We start from the raw sequence: 20,790 nt of genomic DNA on the forward strand, positions 1-20,790 counted from the left end.
CATACTAATATCATTAGAAAAAGTTTCTATTGTCCTTTTCATGATCATTTTTCAGTGCGTCACAAATGATAGGAAAAAGGGTAAGTCCGTGATAATACACATTTATGACATTTATTCTAACATGACATTTTAGTTAAATCTGACAGTTGTCACATTTTATTTTCAATTTAGAATAAAAACAGATCAAATGTGTTTCTTGCATTTATAAAATGGTATTTTCTTTGATTTGTATAGTCTTATAAATTATACAGATTATATTTGTAATATTATTATCTAATTTAAAAAAAATATTTTTTTTAATTATGGCGCCATCTATCGACAACTAGAATAATCACAGAACTAAAAGTAATCGCCGACGTGCCTTTTTTTCTGTCACATACAATTTAATGCTTTAGAAAGAAATCGAAAAACTGTGACGCACTGAAAGATGATCATGAGAAAAAGAATACAGTTTTTAGCATCTCGTCGAGTTGGTTTCGAGTGGAAGCCATTAATTTCAAATCATCCATGTACAATAAATGATTAAGCTTCGCCACCACATTGTTGTTATTTTTGATGCTAAAACCTGCATCTGTGGAGTTCAATAGCTGAGATAGTGGGTTCATAGCTAGACAGAACCACAGAGGACTCAACGAATCTCCTTGAAACAGGCCCCGGCTGATTGCGATATTTTCAGTTTCGATGTTACTTTCACCAGGTATTTGAAGGTGAATTCTAGTTTTCCACTCTGTCATTATATGTTGTAAAAAGGTCACTATATTATCATCGACTTTATATATTCTCAATATATCTATAAGCCATTCATGCGGCACTGAATCAAAGGCCTTCTTGTAATCAATAAAAGCAGTAAATAGGTTCCTCTTTTTGGAATATGCTTGATTAGAAATGACTGAGTCGATGATAAGTTGTTCTTTGCAGCCCATGGAACCCTTAGCGCATCCTTTCTGTTGAGGCTCTATGATATTGTTCAGCGCACAGTGTTGGTAGATACGCCGGGCTACACAGGATGTGACCAATTTATACAAAGTTGGAAGACAAGTAATTGGGCGGTATTTTGCTGGATCTTGGGTGTTATTTTGATCCTTCGGTATTAAATAAGTGGTTCCCTGAGTTAGGAATGATGGTATATCCTGCGGATTAGAAATAACATAATTAATTAGTGTTGATAAGCATTCATGAGCACTCCAAAACTTCTTGAGCCAAAAGTTTTGAACTCCGTCTGGTCCAGGAGATTTCCAGTTATGAAGCTCTTTGATGATATTTGAGACTTCTTCAGTGGTGAAGGGTTCGTAGAGAGTAGTAGTGTAGTGTTGGCAGTTCTGTGCCGTATCTTCTATCCATCCAGCATTGTTGTTAAGAGCAGCTGGTGTGGAAAGTTGATTTCCCCAAAACTCATGAATTTCTTCTTGGCTTGGATAAGACTTATCGAGATTTTCTACGGTGGAATTGAGTTTTCGATAGAACGCCTTCTCAGCAGTCTCAAAAAGGGCATTGTCGGATTTTCGGTTGTTACTCACTTTGTACCTTCTTAGTCGTCCTGAATAAACTGAGAGTCTTTGTTTTAACGTATCCAGGCACTGTTGGGCTGTGTTGTTTTCTGGATCGTATCTTGAGTGTCTTGCAGTATTCCGTATTATTTCTTCAGCTCTCCTGATGACTCTTGTACTTCTTACACCTCGTATATATTCTGTGACTCGACCAATATCCCTACGCAGCAATTCAATCTTTCCGAGCAGTCTTTTTTCCCAGGGTGCAATTCTGTTACCAGTCCTTCCGTTATTAGAACCGCGTCGTGTTCTGATCTTAATGCCCATTACATTAGCAATTGCTGTTGCTGCACAGTAGATTAGCATGTGCAGATACTCTAATGTGTGGGCTTCTACGACATAATTGGGTAGGACTTCAGTGTTCACAATTTGTAACAGCACACCTAGTCTCTTACAAGAGTTTATTCGTGGTAGCGGTGGTCTGCTAAGTGGGTTTGTTCCATTAAACTCTTGTACAGAACGTGCCATTTCGCTTACTAGTTTATCATGTAGCTCGTTGTTTTCCTGCTCTGTATTGTCAGGTTGAGTTTCTTGTATGGCAAGCTCAGGAATCTGCTCATGCACTTCATTGGGGACTTGATCTTCAATTACAACATCGTTATGAATCTCCCGTTCGACTTCGCTTCTGATGATATTGCGTCTAGTCTCTGGGATAAGGTTGTTTCTTATAATTACCCGGTATTGGTCTGATACTCGTTGCTCCGATACTTGAATATCTGGGTACGTCCTGCAAAATTCGGCATACAGCTGTTGTCGGTAGCCGATTGTTTCTTGACCGAGGTTTGTCACCTTGTAGTAGAAGCGCAAAATGTTCTCATTGATGGACACAGTCCATTTCATGCGCTGCCTCGGTCGTCCCGCTTGAGTGAGCGCCGGCTGATGATCCAGCGCAGCACCTTCGGCGGGTGGAGCTCTTGTTGTTGTTTGGCTCGCTTGTGGTTGTGGTTGTGGTTGGGCTGTAGCTGATTGTATGACAGGGGCCCGCCTCCTCAACACCCTGCCACCGACGTCCCGCATGCTGTCACGTCCAGCGCCGGCTCCAGACGTGCCCTGGCGATCCCCAGGCAGCGATCCTAAACATAAATTATGATTCTCCATTCTCATGGGTGTGCATTTTATACCTACTGCCAGGTGTCAGTTTTTGTTCCACGGCAAGTATCCCTGCTACTCTCTGGGTATTGGCGCTACGAATACCCAGAAAGCATCCCCCATTCGCAGGGGGCCGCGCCTGATAGAAGAACTGACAAGAAACTCCCACAGGTTATTATTATTATTATTATTATTATTATTTGACGAAAAAAAAGCTAACCTTTAACATGCGTATCTCGGTTTGTATTGGTCTTTAAAGATATTATTGGAAAAGAATTTGATTTGTGTTACTAAAAGATACAATTTTGATATCTACAGTTTTTTTTTATTAAATGCATATTTTTCGAGGTATTCTTAAAAAACCCTCTAAAAAAGTCGATTTTTTCGTCGAAAAACTGTTATTTTCAAGCGCGAATAACTCGAAAAATATTAGTTTTACGAAGAAAATGTGAAAAACATTTTTTTCTTAGAATCACTTTTTGCATCGAATTACATAGTTAAAATGTAATAAAAAATTCTCACCCCCGAGATGGGGTGGCAACCACCCCCAAGGTTTTAGCGTATGATAGGGTCATGATATAGAAAATGGTCCTTGGACTATTCCCTACCTTCTGTGAAAGTTTCAAGTAAATCGATGCTGGACGAAAAAATTACGAGCCAAAATGCTTTATTTTCTCAATCGACTATTAGGGCCGACCGACCTGCTCTGTCCCGTCATACAGCTGACCGACTATAATAGCTTTTATTTATATTTAATTTATAATGTGTGTACTGATTTTCAGCCTTAGTAAATGGAAATAATTACAAAAATGAATAACCATTTTCAAAATGGTTATTCATTTTTGATTTACATTTACTCTGTGTGGAGTATGAAGGGAACCAGTCTCGTTGGAACTTTACCGCGCTGAGCAGATGTGACGTGAATTGTAAATTGTAGAATTCCCTCATCTTCCTTAGTCTCAGCATCCGTATGGCTTGCAAATTGTAGAAGTCTCGGAGGTGTAACCAGAGAAGGTTCCCATTGTTTTCATTCTGGTGGGATATGTTATATGCCATTAGAGTGAAAACTTAGTCTTTTGGAAATAATTACCTTCGTAGGAAAGAAACTTTGATACCCTCTCAGTAACCCCTGTTCTACGTTTCGGTTGACCGACCGCAGTATGTTTCTCTACACACTCACAGTAATCAACTGTGAAAAATCTAGCCTCAGTAAATTCAAATAGATTTTTCAGCGCTGCCCCTCCGTCTATATGAAGTAAGTACGCTCATAACGACAGTATGAAGTTAGTTGCTAAATTTTCAAGTTGCGTAGGTATGTATCAATGTAACTAAAATATGAAAAAATATATTGGTGTTTTAGTAAATATATTTATTATAATTATGTGTCTCTCGATTTGTCTTCATTCGAAATAGGATACTTAGTATTAAAATATGATGAAAAGAAAAGTAAAAAATTGTGTAAAAAATCTTGCGTTTTTTAGATTTTCTACGATTCATAAAGGGAAAAGTAATTGCAGAAAGGCTACATGAGGCTATGTAAATAAAAATACAATTAAACTGTTTAAAATAAATGTATTTCGTTGAAATCATAATAACAGAAGTATAACTTCTTACGTTCGTACAAAGTACACACACTTTTTTTTCATCTTGTTACAATTGGTAGATCATTTTGACTCTACATATGTATTTATAATATACATATATCCGATTGTTTCCATAGAATATTTTTTTAAAGAGAAAATTCATTCATCTTGAAGCCGTTTTTGATTATTAGTTGCTTCACGTATTTCTTCCTTCCATCCTACTTATTTTCCTACGACCCTACAACAATATCAACTAAAAATAAAAAATAGGTGTTAGGTTTTGGAAATAAATTGAAATGAAAGTGAAGATGTAAATCAGCAATAGCACTCCATAAAAAGAAGTATTACAGAGGCAGCAGAAAGAGCCCTAGTCGAAAGCATGCGAACGTGTAAAATATGACTCTTGCAGAGATAGCGTGATAAACGAACGGAGGTGCAGACACCACAAAGAGTTAGAACCTCTATCCGGAAAAGAAAATATAGTGAGATATACACTTGCGAGCAAAAAAATCGACTTAAAAGTAATTTTTTTTTATTTGATACACTGCATTTTTACAATCTACTCTACAGGGTGATTGATTAGTGGGGTAAAGCTCAATAATAGATCCGCTATAGTAATAGATAGCAATAAAAGTTAATAACAAAAATTTTAGCCACATTTGAGCTTCACATTACAAAATTAGTTAGAATGTTACAGGTTGTTCGATAACACAGTGGCAAACCAAACTTATGTTTTTTTAAATGGAACACCCTATATTTTATTTTATATTCCAAATCATGCTAACTTCTCCATCACAAAAATATAAAGGTTTGTTATGTTATACGAGGTATTTACAAAGTAACCAATTTTGTACGAAAATCGTAACAAGTTCAACTCCCTGTAGAAATAAATATAAGCACAACAGCAATGGTTTATTAATGCCATATTTTTTATTTATTGTCAAAATTTTGAAGAATTATTAACATTGCTAATTTTCTTTATATCAAATACAGGGTGAGTCAAAACGCAGGTACATTATTTTCTCAGTTATGTTAAATGGAACACCCTACATTTTATATCATTTTTGAAAAGTAACATTACCGTACCTTAATTTTTATATAACATTGCCTATGTCCAAATTTATTAGTTTTCGAAATATTTTCATTTTTCAGAGCAAACTATTTTAAGTGTCTAAATTTATCTAAATTTTAAGTAAGCCATGATTGAATTGACAATTGACGATTACTAATTATTATCAATCCGGTAATCAATGTAACAATGTAGCAAATAAAGAAATAAAAATAATTTATTAGTATTACATTTTACAAGAAAAACACAACCATAACATGCAACATTTTTGAAACAATAAAAACTACTTTTTGATGTAAATGTAACAAATAAAGAAAGAAAATTAGTAATAAATTTTACAAAAAAACCCACAAACACAAAATACAACATTTTGTGAAGGCAATTAAACACTACTTTTGTAAGTAAATGTAACAATGTAACAAATAAAGAACGAAAAATAATTTATCAGTAGTACATTTTGCAAAAAAAAACATGTTTGAAAAAATTAGAAGCTACTTTTAATAAAATATTTTTAATATCTAATCACATAAGGTGTTTAAAATTACCTCCTAGCACATTTATGCACGCTTAAAAACGATCATTGAATGAGATACTTACTCTACGAAGAATTTGTAAATTAACACATTAAAATACACTTTGTATTCTATTTTTCATTTCATCTCATTATTTTCTTTTTTGTACTGATACCGAGTGGAAATAAAGAAACGTCATTATGTTAAGTTTGAGACACACTCTACGGACGACGAGGTAAAAATGTGAGTATAGATCGAAATCCTATTGTAGTCTTATGTTCTGTGAACATTTTGTTTTTTGAATATCCCTGATATCTTTAGAAATAATGAAATTTTACGTTTTTGTGCTTTAACATTGTGTTTTAACCGAAACAAAAGTTTGAGACACCCTGTAGGGAGGGAAAGATACAAAGGTGGGTAGACATCGATATTATGTTGTAGTCTTATATTTTGTGAACATTTTAATTTTTTAATCTCTCTACGTATCTTTAATAACAGAGAAACTAGACGGTTATATTCTTTAATATGTGTTTTAACTGACGGCATTCGATACGTGAGGAGGCCATGTCTCATCATACCACTAAGATGAAATTATCTCCAACAGAGTGTTCAAAGAAAAAAATATGTGTAATGTACCTCTCGCTATTTAAAGAGCCTCCATGTAGACACCAAATCCGTACTTACTCTCAAAGAAATTCCATCCCAAAACATCACAGAGCCTCCATTAAACAATCTCGTCTCTCTTATGTTGCGCTGAGCATACATCTTACTGTTAGACAAATAACTCTATAGTTGTCGATAAGAACAGCCTTTTACGTTATGTGCCTTTCTGTTTTTAAAGTTTTGTTAACTGTTATTTTTATTGTTAATTTAATTTTGTTTCAGTTAAAACACACATGTTAAAGAGTAAAACCAAATATTTTCTTTGTTTCCAAAGATATCAGGGAGATTCAATTCCCAATTCCAGTTGAAAACAAAATATTCACAAAACAGAAGACTACTAATATGATTCCGATGTATAGTCATATTTGTATCTCGTTCTCCTTACTGGGTGTCGCAGACTTAACATGTATTTTCTTCCACCCAGTATAAGTACAAAAGAAAGAGTTTGAGTAAACCTTTGCACAACTGTGTAAATAATAAAGAAAAATGTAAAATAATAAAAAAAATTAGCGTAATTTTCTATATCTCTAACTTATGCCTTGCAGTGTAACTATTGTTGGCGTCGGCTCGGTTTGAACTAAAACTTGAAATCTCAAATATAAAGTCAGAATTGTTTGTAAACGATGTTTTTATTTTTGTTTATTTATCCCTATTTAACCCTAACTTTTTTTAAAAGGTTTAAAAACCTATTTTAAAAAAATAAAAACATCTCAAAATATCGATTTAAAAATCTGATATTAAACTCCTTATTCTTTAATTCAACGCAAATATCCTGAATATGTTCCAAAATACACAACATTCCAGTCCTGAATTCGAAACACACTTAATTCGAAAAGCTGCGATTGGTGTTCCCGAAATTCCTGAAGAAATGGGCGGGACATGATAAGCACACACGCCCCGGGGGTTTTCGGGACTTAACGCCCAATTTGTCAAGAGACAAACACTAATTGATGTTTAATGAGGCTGTAGTGGATGTTGTGATTTGTTTTTGTGGGTGAAGTGAGTGATTTCCCGGTAAGTAGCTCATTAATAAAAATGTATATATTGTATCATTATTTTATTTTTTTCCGATTGTGTCTTCATTGAAATCTAAATATCTATCTACGTCAAATTCATTCTCCCAATATAAGCTCCTCTAATGAGCCTCCTCTAATGATTTGCACCTGCGATGTTTTGGAGGTCGTTTTTCCATCGCATCCGTGTCTTTTTGTCCTTTCCACAATTAGATTACTCCTCTTTTCATCTTCATATCTGATGTTATGTAGTGAACATTTTTCTGACCAGTGCTTTTTAAATGCATTTATTTTTTCGACTCCTGAGAAAACTCCTGAAAATTATGTTTGAAAAATTTAAACGCAGAATGAAAGGTTACATTTCTTACAGAGGGCCGAAAGTCCATTATAACAAACAAAAAGTTTCTTTTTAATAAAATATTTAAAATTAAAAATCACACTTCTCTTCTTTTCGGCCCTCTAACTTATTAAAATGGACGTAGAAGTTTTCAGGGACTTTCGGCCTTTCGTAATAATGTAATCTTTCATTCTGCATCTAAATTTTTCAAAAATACTTAAGTATTAATTTTCTCAGGATTCGAAAAAAATAAATGCATTTAAAAAGCATTGGCTCGAAATTTTGCCGGGTGAAAATTATTCTATTAAAAATATCCCCATAATTCGATAGAGGGACAAATTTCAAGCAAAATTTGTTATTTAAAGTTATTAAAATAAATCAAAACTTTTTGAGTTATTAAAGATCAAAGATTTTAATTTTTCTTGAGAAAAATGCATGTTTTTAACCAATTTTTCATCAATAACTTAAAAAGTGTAAGTTTTTACAAAAAAGGTATGATTATTAAAATTGAAGCTAATAAAAAAGGAAATAAACCCCTTACTACAAAAACCTTTTAGTGTTAACTGAAAGTGAGTTATAGGTAATTGAATGTATATTTTTTTCGCCGAGTAAAAAACTCTGTTTTCAAAATTTATCTTTTAAAAATTTTTCCAAAAAATGTTATTGTTTTTTTTTTAATAACTCCGTTCCTTGTTAAGATATTAGGTTCTTCTAAAAACTGTTTGAAAGTTAATTCCAAGTACTATTTAAGCACGTTAAACCTAATCTTTTAGACTCCTTACTTTTTTAAAAATAGAAGGTTAAATGACCCCGGTTGCATGGTTCCCACAGCAAAATTTAAGATTTAAGCGTTTCTATCTCGGTGATTTTTTACCCTATCGAAATAGTAAAACAGGTAAAATATTTGGCACAGAAAGAACTAAAATTTAGTTTATATAATTTTTTACGTATATCGAGTATTTTTGGAGTTATTATCAAAAGAATATGAGAATTACAAGAATTTTAAAAATTATGATTCTTTTAAATTATATCTTTTTTTCAAAAATATACATTCTAAAGCGGTCAAAATTATCAAAAACATTACTTATGCTAATAAAAAAAAGTTCTTGTAAGGATTACTATAAATTTTAATTTTTGTGGAAATGGCGTATGTTTAATTTTTCACTTTTTCCTAAAAAATTCGAAACGGTTCTTTTATTTTCATTATAACTTGCCTTATTTTGACGCTATTACCTTGTTCTGAAGCTCATTTGGTAGGTATTCCGAAGTACTTTGACAAATGTTAAGCAGGAATATTTTATACATTGAATCGTTTTCCCGTTATTTAAGCTTGAATAGTTTGAGTACTCGTCGAAAAAAATTAACATTCAATTGCCAATAACTCACTTTGAACTAACATTAGTTTAGTTTTTTATGTAAGGAATGTATTCAATTTTTTATTATCTTCAATTTCAGTAATAATAACTTTTTTGTAAAAGCTTATAGTTTTTGATTTATACGTGAAAAACTGATTTAAAACATGCATTTTTTTACGAAAAAATAAAATTTTTGGTCTTTAATAACTCAAAAAGTGTTGATTTATTTTAATAACTTTATATAACAAATTTTGCTTATAATTTGTCCCTCTATGGACTTATGGTATTATTTTTAATAAAATAATTTTCACCCCCGAGAAGGGGTGGCATCCACCCCCAGGGTAAAAGCGCAAGTTGGCATCATGTCACCTTTGTTCCTTGAGGTATCCTCTAATTACTCACCAACTTTCATGAAAATCAATGCAGGTTCAACGAAATCGGAGGTGAAAACCTTCAGTGACTGCACTAAATCGAATATCAAGTTTTATTCGAGATTAACATAACATGTTGTTCTGAAGCTTTTTCTTGTGGCATTTTTGCAATTAAATAGTTTTGATGGGAAATAAGCCACAATTTTACTAAAAAAATGATTTTATTAACGTTTCGACGCCAACATCGGGTGTCGTTGTCAAAATACAAAAAATATTTTTTGTATTTTGACAACGACACCCGATTTGGGCGTCGAAACGTTAATAAAAGCATTTTTTCAGTAAAATTGTGACTAATTCCGCATCAAAACTAGTTAATTAACATAACAGTCTAATTTTTTCGAAAAATCTCTAATTTTCAGTCTAATTTTTTGACCCGTTCTACTCTCTGATTTCAAAATCAGGATTTAGGCAGCTATTGATCCAACATCCCAGGTACTTAAACTTGTTGACCTGTTCTAAAATGTACCCGTCTTTTGTTTATAGTATTGCTTTTTTTTATGTTAAGAGTATAACCCCATTTATCATACACACCACCCACGCAACCTATGTTTGTCTTTGTATGCAGTTTGATTTTGTTTGATTATTTTGATTAGTTGTCCAGAAAATAATACCTAGTTATTGACCTTGACCTTTGTTATTATGTGTTGTTACATTCTAATAGTTATGTTTACTTGTGTATTTGTCTTTCATATATTTAACTGTTCTTATACGGTTATTGGTTTTCTGCCTATCTTTAAAGCGCTTTTAAACGCCAAGTGCTTTATGCTAACAAAAGCTTTCGCGAAGTAGATCAATGTTACCAGAAAGGCTATGTGGTATTCACTAGTTTTTCAGTTAAAATTTTTATTTTTATTAAATGGTCACTTGTATACAAGGACACTGATAATTCACCGGATTCTATAAATTTTGGTTGCAGAAAAGGATTTATTATAATAAAAGGGATAATTATTTTTAGTGTGATTTATAATTTTAAATATCTTATTAAAAAGAAACTTTTTGTTTATTCTAAGGGTCTTTCGGCCCTCGGAATTCTTTCATTCTGCGTTTAAATTTTTCAAGAATATTTATTGGTTTTCTCAGGATTATCTCACCGTCATCATTATACAGTGCACACCATTTCTATTTTGTGCTGTTGCAATCTAATTCTGCTGCATTTTTCACTACTTGGCCTTTATTTCAAAATTTTCTTTTGTCCATTTCCCATTCCGCAACCGTGCCCCATGCCCCGCATAAGTTTATTTAAGTCTTGTAATGTCTGTCAGTGTTCCTTTTTCTGTTTGGAGTTTCGGCTACGTATTTAAAGGACTGACACACTAGTTAAACTTTCTTCGTTTAAAATTGAACGTGAATATCGTGAATATCTTAGAAATTGAACAATATATTAGGTTTGTTCTAGCATCAGTTTCAAACGGTTTGAAACCATCAGCGAATAGCGGACCAGCGGGAGTAGAGGGTATAGCACTGGTGTGTATTATGTTCTCTCACTGACCAACTGTTTGCTGACGGTTTCTGACTAGTTTAACTGTTTGCTAGAACAAACCTTGACTATTGACTATTGACTAAGAGTTGACTATTTATTTTCTTTTGTAAGTACTTTTATTTTTGGTCAGTTTTTGTGTATTCAGATATTCACTGAAATAGTGTTAAGATTTTCTCTAATTTACCGTTAACGCTTAGGATATCATCATCTTTGGTGCTACAGCCCTATTAGTGTAACCCTGACCTTCCCAAGTCTATTTCACCAGTCAGCTCTATCCACTCCCAATCGTTGCCAGTTTTCTGCACCTTTTTCTTTGGCATTTTTATCTACACTATTCTTCCATCTAAGATTTAGATAGTTGTACCTCCTTCTCCAAATACCTTTTTCACAAATACCATCGAATATTTCTCTCAAGATTCTTCGTTCTAATATGAGCAAGAAATTTTCACCTATTTTGGAGATGATCCATGTTTCCGATCTATATGGCAGCACTGGCAGTATAAAGGTTTTGTTTATTGTAATTTTTGTTTTTTGACTATTTCTATTTTTCATGTGTTTATGCAGCCCAAAATAGCTCTTGTTTGGCAGAATTATTCTCCATCTGATATCTTTCGTTATGGAGTTGTCATTGGTGATCAGTGAGCTAAGTATATGAATTTGTCCACCACTTTAAAAGTAAAGTTATTAACAGTGAATTGCAGTGGCGACGCGTGACTTTTTCTGAAGTGTTACCAAAACCAGATGCAAAAAATCTTATTTAAAAAAAATGAAAATATGGCTAAATGTATATAACCACTCACCGGCACAAAATTCCGCCACCCAAAATTTTTGATTAAGTTTGACAATCTATAACTTTATTATTTGTACTTCGATTTTAAAGATTCTTGCACGAGTTTGTAGGTACATATATTGATGTCAATTGCTATTATTCCGGTAACAAAAAATTTTTGCTTAGATGGCATTATACGGGGGTGAATGTAAGCGTTGTTTTTTCTCCTAACTTTAAAAAATTCTGTGGAAAAATTGGAGGGCTGATTTTATTTCATACTCCTTTTGTATTATTCTGGAGATATTACTAAGGTCTTGTTTTTTGAATTATTTGAATATCTCTTTTCTTGTAAGAGCTGTAATTAAAAACACTGCTTTGAAGGTTTATTTAATTAAAAATATCAAACGCACTAAAATTAACAAAACAAAACAAATTTAACAACAAAAAAAACAAATCAATAGCGGTTATGTCCACCTCTTGCACCAACGACTGCTCGCAATCTGTTCCTTGCCTGGGGAATAGCCCGATATTCCTCTACCGGGGCCATAACTGTACCAAATTTTCTGGAGGCCTAGGATGACGGCAAATAGCTTTTTTATTCATCCCATAAATGCTCAATATGATTGAGATCTGGGCTGCATGCGGGCCATTCTAATCTTATCAATCCAACCTCAATTGTATGAGTCAATCAATGTTTTTATTTACAAAAAATGGTACAGCTCTAACAAGAAAAAAGATATTCGGATAATTCAAAAAACAAAATGTTGGTGATGCCTCCGGGAAAATATGACAGAACTATGAAACAAAATCAGCTATTCCATTTTTCCACAGAATTTTTTAAAATTGGGAGAAAATACAACGCTTCCTTTCACCCCTATACAATGACATGCAAGCAAAAATTTTTGTTACCGGAATAATACCAAACAATATGAATAAATGTACCTACAAACTGCTGTAAGAATCTTGAAAATCGGAGCACAAATAATAATGATATAAATTGTGAAACTTAATAAAAAATTTTGGGTGGCCGAATTTTGTGCCGGTTAGTGTAGCTTCAATAATATCATTTTGCATATCACTTGAAACTCTCAAAAAAACAGATGTTTCTAGATGTTGACAAAATTTTTGATCTTTTTTGGCAATTAATGTTAACAATTCCCTGTAATTGCCTGGATTGTCAGAGTCGTCGCACTCAAAATGACCACGAAACGCTAGTTCTTGTTTGGCCCAAAAACATACAGTATCTATTATAAGTGTGCTAAGGATATACCTATCTATTGTTTTAACAAACTCATTATGTTAAGCAATATTTGCTTTAAAAGCTTGGTTAAGAGAACTTTTGATTTTTGTTTTGCCAAACTAAATCAAATTGGGTATACATATTACATGTAGGTAACGGCCTCATGTCTCCTTTTTAAAAATCTAACACTATTTAAATCGTGAACCTGGTCCACCCATTTTTCTGTAGAAACCAGAAGACATGGCCAACAATACAGTATATATTTCTTGCAACCATAATATAACCAAGAATTTTCACTGTACCAACTAAATTTAAAATATCAAACTACTTTTATTGATTCCTTTTTTAAATTGTATAGAATAGGTCTTTCATTTTTAATCTCATGTTTTTCTTCAAAATTATACAAGGAGAATTACTTTTCAAGTAGTTGATCGATTAAGAAGCGACACTCATCCATGGTTAACTGCACGCACACTTTTTATAGGTACTGTCACCAATTTTAAATCTGGTAACAGCGCTACTGATACACAGCGCGCTTATGCCGTCGCTTCTTCAAAATTTTCAGTCACTGGCCGGTCCCGAGCGCCAGCGTGGGTATATTACCATTGTAACCAGAAATGAGTCTGGTAACAGAGTATAATAAAATGCAACTGAGTCACATAAACTCGCCAATATTTTCGTGTCTACGAGTAGTTGGCTATTTACTGAGTTAGGTACTATTACCACATAATATAATAATATATTTATATTGGTAAAAACCTGGAAACCAGTTTTATGTAACAGAAACCTGTCGATGAATATTCGAAAGAAGGTGCTGAAATGTTATGTGTGGTCTATCCTATTGTATAGTTGTGAGACATGGACGTTAAAAACCACAATGCTAAACAAAATAGAAGCATTCGAATTGTGGTGCTATCGACGAATCCTAAAGATATCGTGGATTTCGCACACTTCCAATGAAGATGTTCTTCAAATGCTGAATTCAGAACGTCTGCTCATAAGCATCATAAAGAGGAGAAAAACAGAATAATTCGGCCATATAATTAGAGGACCTAAATACCATCTGCTTCGCCTTATAATACAAGGAAAAGTGGAGGGAGAGAGACGGATTTGTCGAAAGAAACTTTCATCGCTACGTAATATTAGACAATGGTGTGGCTGCACAGTAGAAGAATTATTTCGCGCAGCAGCCGATAGAGAGAGATTTCAAGAAATTGTAAACATGATGACGGCCAACGTCTGAATACAGACATGGCACCTAAAGAAGAAGAAGATTGGTAAAAATATTGGTAAATAGTTAAATAGTAAATAAATAAAATTCATCGTCATAAAATATTTATTTGCAAGATTTTTAACTGTTACCAATGGTAACAGTGGTTACATGGACGCTTCACCAGTGGTGAATTGGGGATCGAGGTTTCTGTCTCTGTTATTGGTTGTTGATGCCAACATTTTGTTTTTTTCTTTATTTATTTGTAGACCCATATTCTTTGAGGCACTTTAGAAAGTGGTGTACATTTTTCTATATTGGCTGTTGTGCCAGCAATTAGGTCTAGATCGTATACATTAACCATAATGTGTGAGGATTTATTAAAAAATTTTCAGCTGTTTTCAATTCTGGCATCTCTAAGCGCCTTTTCCAAGACTATTTTGAAAAGGAGGCACGACATCGCATCTTCCTGCAAACAACAATTCGTTCATGATTTCATACAATTTACTTCGTAGCACACTATCATAGGCTGATTTAAAATATATGAAGAGGTGGGAGGTATCGATATTGAATTGGTTGTTTTTTTTTAGTATCTGTCTCAGCACAAAAATCGGGTCCATTGTTGATCGACCAGACCTAAAACCACTTTGATATTCGTCAAGAAGCTCCTGTAAATATGCACTTAGGCGACCAAAAGATACTCAAAAATATTTTGTATAGGTACCTACTGTGTTAAGAAGGGTTATACCCCTATAGCTTCTGCATTCCAATTGATTAACCTTTTTGTGTAACGGACAAACAATTCAAGTACACCACTCTTCCTGGATTTTTTCCTCATTCCAAGCTCTTACTGCTATTTTATGTATCTGGATAGTGAGACTATCGCCCCCAAATTTAATAAGTTCTGCACGTATACTGTCACTTTCTGGAGTTTTGTCATGTTGTAGATGGTTTATTCTATCCAGTACTTCTTGGATTAAAGGAGGTTCTAATGGTGTAAAGTAACTCTTATAATGTTTCAGTCACCTATCTAATACATTCTTTGTGTTATTATATACCTCCTTACTTTTACATACAGTATGGTGCAAATGAAACGAATAAATTCGTTATTTCGTAAACCGGCGACTTTAAGGAAAAATTCCGAAATAGGTCAATTTTTATTTTTAAATTATGATATTTTTGCATAGGTACATATTATATGAGTGACGTCATCCATCTGGGCGTGATGACGTCATCGATGATTTCTTTAAATGAGAATATAGGGGTCGTGTTGTAACTCATTTGAAAGGTTATTTAATTAAAAAATTAAGTTTTCAATCTAACAGCACATAAAACAACATTTATAAATGCTATTCTACATCCTACCAGACTGAAAACAACGGGAACCTTCTCTGGTAACACCTCCGAGGCTTCTACAATTTGCAAGCCATAACGGATGCTGAGACTAAGGAAGATGACGGAATTTTACAATTTATAATTCACGTACCATCTGCTCAGCGCGGTAAAGTTGCAACGAGAATGGTTCCCTTCGTACTCCAATCAGAGTAAACATGTAAATCAAAAATGAATAACCATTTTCAATTTCGTTATCTAAGTGAAAACTACCCGGAAACAAGATGGGAAACGAACATTTTATTGGCTGAATAGAAGACCAGGTGTAGTCTTTTCTACGGAATCCTATATTTCGTTAGTAGTCAATAACATCATCAGGGACGCTAAAATGATATTAAAGATACATGAAAGATGTGTGAAATTAGGATAAAAAAATAACTTACTAGGGTGAGATTGTAGAGTAGTAGGTATAAAAACTTGGTAAAAGTAATTTGAAAAAAATTGTTAAAATATAAGTTTTACATGGTTAAAATATTTTATTAAATTTAAAAATCTTTTTTAATTAAATGAGAAAATAACAAAAAACAATTTTTAAAATATTAAAATAGTTTTTTTTTCAAATTTGCATATATATCTAAAATTTATTCTAAAATCCTCTAATTCTAATCTAACAAAAAAATTGAGTTGAGTTTGTACCCCCCCCCCTCAAGCACTTTTCCTAGCTACGTACCTGTGAATACCGTATATTGAGAACGACTTCCGATATGAAAATGAAAAACGTCAAAACGTGAAACGTATCGTATTTTAAAATTAAAATTTATTCTCATAGTAAATAACAGAAATGCAACAAGAAAATAGTTTTCGAACCATATTTGTTTTATAATTATTATTTTATCTTAGAGTTTATACCCTTGTTCCTTTACTCTTAGGCAATTGAGTTAATTTATTGTTGTTTGTAGTTTTGTTTTCTTCTTCTTCTCATCTTGCTCATAAAATTTTACACCATTTCTGTATTTTCTAGATGTAGGATGCCACGTAAGCGTCGCTCGCAAGACACAGATTCTGAAGATGAACACGACGATTCGAGACGTCCTCAACGCAACGCTGCCAATGAACGCGAGAGGGCGCGCATGCGCGTACTTAGTAAAGCCTTTTGCCGTTTGAAAACCACTTTACCGTGGGTACCAGCGGATACAAAATTGTCAAAACTGGACACTTTGCGACTTGCTACTAGTTATATTGCTCACCTTAGAGCGATACTGATGGATGAACCAGTCTCCGGTGATAATCTCCCAAAACATCCCCTCACTCTGGTAAGTTTATTTTATAAAAATGATAGTACACTGATTACTCTACTTTGTGGCTCTTTATATCCCAATCTCGATGTAGGTCTCATTTTCTGATTGATTTATCTCTATCTGTCTTCATAATCAGTGCCGGATTAATCATTAGGCAAAGTAGGCAGTTGCCTAGGGGCCTCGGTGCCAAGGGGGGCCTCGCAGGGCCCAAAATGAAAAAATAATAATTACAATTAAATAAAAATTATAAATCATATGTTGAAGAATTCAAATATCGCGCAATTCCATAAAAGTGATAGAGAATAGAAAGCCTTTCTATTCTTGTGAAGTCGCTAATGAACGCCGTTTTGTAGAAAGAAGAGTACCAGAGAACTACGAACACACCCATACCTTTCGCTCTAGTTTTCAACGGAATTTATTATTTAGCCCTTTATTTCTTCTTAGTTTGGTTTTGTTCTTTGGAAGAGAATGACCGATTTTAAATGAGAGTAGAATCACACGACAATGCAACAAACATGTCAGGCAAATTCAATGGTCTCCAGGCTCATTTTTTTAAGAACAAACTTGTAATTTGCATTCGTTGTGCCGCACTCTCTCGCTTAATTAGTGAAGACACTAATCAGAAATCTGAAACAGTTCATGGGGATAAGTGTTTGTTGAAACAAATGTCAAAAAAGAAACATTCATAATGAATTACTTTTGGGCAACAATTTCATAACGCATGAAAGCTGTCAATAAGTCATTACAGAGAAAAGAGATTGACCTTCAAACTGCAGTTCAGCTTCTAAATTCCCTTTTTGAGTTCTTAAAATCGCAAAGAAATTATTTTTCTTACTACAAGCAGAAAGTCTGCGATCTACAATACTCTGAATATTCCGACGAGAGAAAGCTAGCAAGAAAACTACATTTTGATAATGCTAATTTCAAAATATGTACCAATTTTGGATAAGCTGATTAATGAGCTCAACCGTCGGTTGACAGCGTATGAGTCAGTGAACTCAGTATATGGTGTCCTGTGTGTTTTCCAAAACTGAGTGATAGTCAAATAAAGAAGTGCGCTTCAAAACTACATGATATCTTCAAAACTATCACGATAATGTTGAATATGGTATTGAAGATGAACGAGCAGGGCTGCTTTATCCATTAGGCAATATAGGCAGTTGCCTAGGGCGGCACATTATGAGAGGGTGGCAAAAATACTGTACAAAAAAATATTTTTATATAAAAATTATGGATCTGGGTTCTGTCATTAAACAGTATGAAGCTCTTTCAAATTACTTTACCGCAAGGAAGCCAAAAAAATTGTGCTCAAATAAAACATATAAAGAAATAAGAAAGCGAAAAAGAAAAATTCAATTTGACGAGGGGGCCGATGATGAACCAAACTTTTCAACTACTGATCCGATGAAGATCCACACATTCTATATTAAAATCGACACTCGGATAAGAGACCTGAGTAGACGTCTGGAATCTTATCGACTTATTTATCAACGTTTTCGTGTTATTAACATATTTGCCAAAATGAAGCAATGAAGAAATTATTAAACAAGCTGAAAATCTGATACAAAATAAAGACGACTAAGATACATCATTCATAAAGTTATTAAAATAATTTAAAACTTTTTGAGTGATTCAAGATCAAAGATTTTCATTTTTCGTGAGAAAAATGCATGTTTTTAACCGATTTTTCATAAATAACTCAAAAACTATAAGATTTTGCAAAAAAATTATTATTACCAAAATTGAAGCTAATAAAAAAACGAAATAAACTCCTTAGTGGAAAAACCTTTTAATGTTAACTAAAAGTGAGTTATAGCCATAGGTAACTGAATGTATATTTTTTTCGGTGAGTACCCAAATCTAAGTATTCAAGCTTAAATAACGGGAAAATTATGCATTTTATTACATAAACTTCTTAAACATTTGTCAAAGTACTTAGAAATATCTATTAAATGAGCCTCCGGACAAGTTGATAGGATTAAAATTTATACAGAAAATATTTTTCAGAATTTATCTTTTAAAAATTTTTACAAAAAAGTTATTGTTTTTTTAATTACCTACGTTAATTTTTACGATATCAGGTTTGCCTAAAAACATTTGAAACTTAATTTTAATGGTTATTAAACCACCTAATCTTTTAAACCCCTTACTTTTTTTTAAATAAAAGGCCCCGGTTACATGGTTCTCGCAGCAAAATTTAAGATTTACACGTTTCTATCTCGGTTATTTTTTACCATAAAGAAATAGTAAAAAGGTAAAATATTTAAAATAAAATAAGTATTTGATACAGAAAAAACTAAAATTTTGTTATACATATATCACTTTTTACGTATACTGAGTATTTTTGGAGTATCAAAAGAGAATAAAAATTTTAGAATTTCTGATTTTTTTAAATTATAAGTGTTTTTCAAAAATATGCATTCTAAACCTTCAAAATAATTGTTGAAATCATTACTTTTGCTAATATAAAGAAATTCTTGGAGGCCGACTCTGAACATAGTAGCGAATACTGTTTTAAAATCGAGCTGCGACAATAAATTAAATAACTAGTGAAATACTAAATATTATTTCAATAAATAGTGATATAAAGTAGTGTAGTACCAAAAACTAAACAGCAAAACAGTAAGTTATTTTAAACGATAACAATTTTTAGTTTTATCAATACTATATTCAAACATAAACAGATAACCTACAAAAGCTCTAGAACCAGTTGGTAAACTTGTTCCGAAACCGCCACAGCGGTCTACGGAGGTTTGCCAGGACCGTACTCCAATTAACTGTACACAAATAATGATTATTAAAAATGGATGATTCAAGTCACTATGAAAATCCTACAGATAATAATATACCAAACAACTCCTCCACAAAATCAATTAAATGGATCACCTACATATTCTTCCATAGCCAATCAAGCACCACAAACCAATATGTTCCCATCAAGAAAACAAGCAATTATATTCGATTCAATTGAAAATACCAAAATAGAAGATTACCTATCCGCTCTGAGTCTTCATATACAACCAACCCACATTATCTTCTGTTCAAAATTATCAAATAATAGAGTATGTATATATTTAGCAAACGAAAAACTAGTTGAGGATTTTATAAACAAAAATGAAAAAATTCAAATAAACCAACAACTCCTACAGGCTCGTAGACTGATTAGCCCTAGTCAACGGTTGATATTGTCCGGTGTCTGCCCCTCAATCCCACACTCAGTCCTAACATCTGCATTAAAATCACATGGATTGAATCTTCTGTCACCCTTAACATTCCTAAGAATAGGCACATCAACACCACAATTCCAGCATATTTTGAGTTTCAGACGCCAAATATACATATCTCCAGTAATTAACCAGACCCTACCTGATTCATTCCTTATCACACATGAAGAAACGACATACAGGATTTTCCTATCGTTAGATAACCAAGCTTGTCAAACATGTAAGCAAACCAACCACTTAACAAAAAACTGCCCAATGTCTACTGCAAATACAACGGATTATCCAACATCAAATAATACATTTCCAAATACAAACCTGATTGAAAAAACAACTAATCCACCAATCCAAAAAACCCAGACAAACACTCATCAACAACAGTCGAAAGAAGAAAACGTACAACAAAAAACCCAATCTCTAAATACCCAACAGCAAGAACCACACCTACACCCTACCAAAGAAGATTCTCAAACAACAAACGAACAAAAAATTGATCTAGAAAATAGGGAAATGCATATAAACACAGATAAAGCACAAAACAAACGCACAATATCCCAAATCTCTCCAACAACTAGCACATCTACAGAGGAACCTATTTTCATTACACCAAAAAATAAAGAGAAAAAAATAAAATCAGATCA

At 33.1% G+C, this 20,790-nt stretch overlaps 1 protein-coding gene across 1 annotated transcript in view; it reads left to right on the forward strand.

Annotated features, from left to right (window-relative positions):
* The first annotated feature begins 7,329 nt into the window (after nucleotides 1–7,329).
* The window catches only part of LOC126883378 (musculin-like), a 32,531-nt gene continuing 19,070 nt past the window's right edge, over nucleotides 7,330–20,790 (forward strand). The window contains exons 1-2 of the mRNA XM_050648876.1: nucleotides 7,330–7,477; nucleotides 16,652–16,943. Of these exons, the coding sequence (XP_050504833.1) occupies nucleotides 16,659–16,943 (285 nt within the window). The 5' untranslated portion in view covers nucleotides 7,330–7,477; nucleotides 16,652–16,658. The remainder of the gene's footprint in view (nucleotides 7,478–16,651; nucleotides 16,944–20,790) is intronic.

The sequence above is a fragment of the Diabrotica virgifera genome, chromosome 1 (genome assembly GCF_917563875.1).
Source record: "Diabrotica virgifera virgifera chromosome 1, PGI_DIABVI_V3a".
Lineage (NCBI taxonomy): Eukaryota > Metazoa > Arthropoda > Insecta > Coleoptera > Chrysomelidae > Diabrotica > Diabrotica virgifera.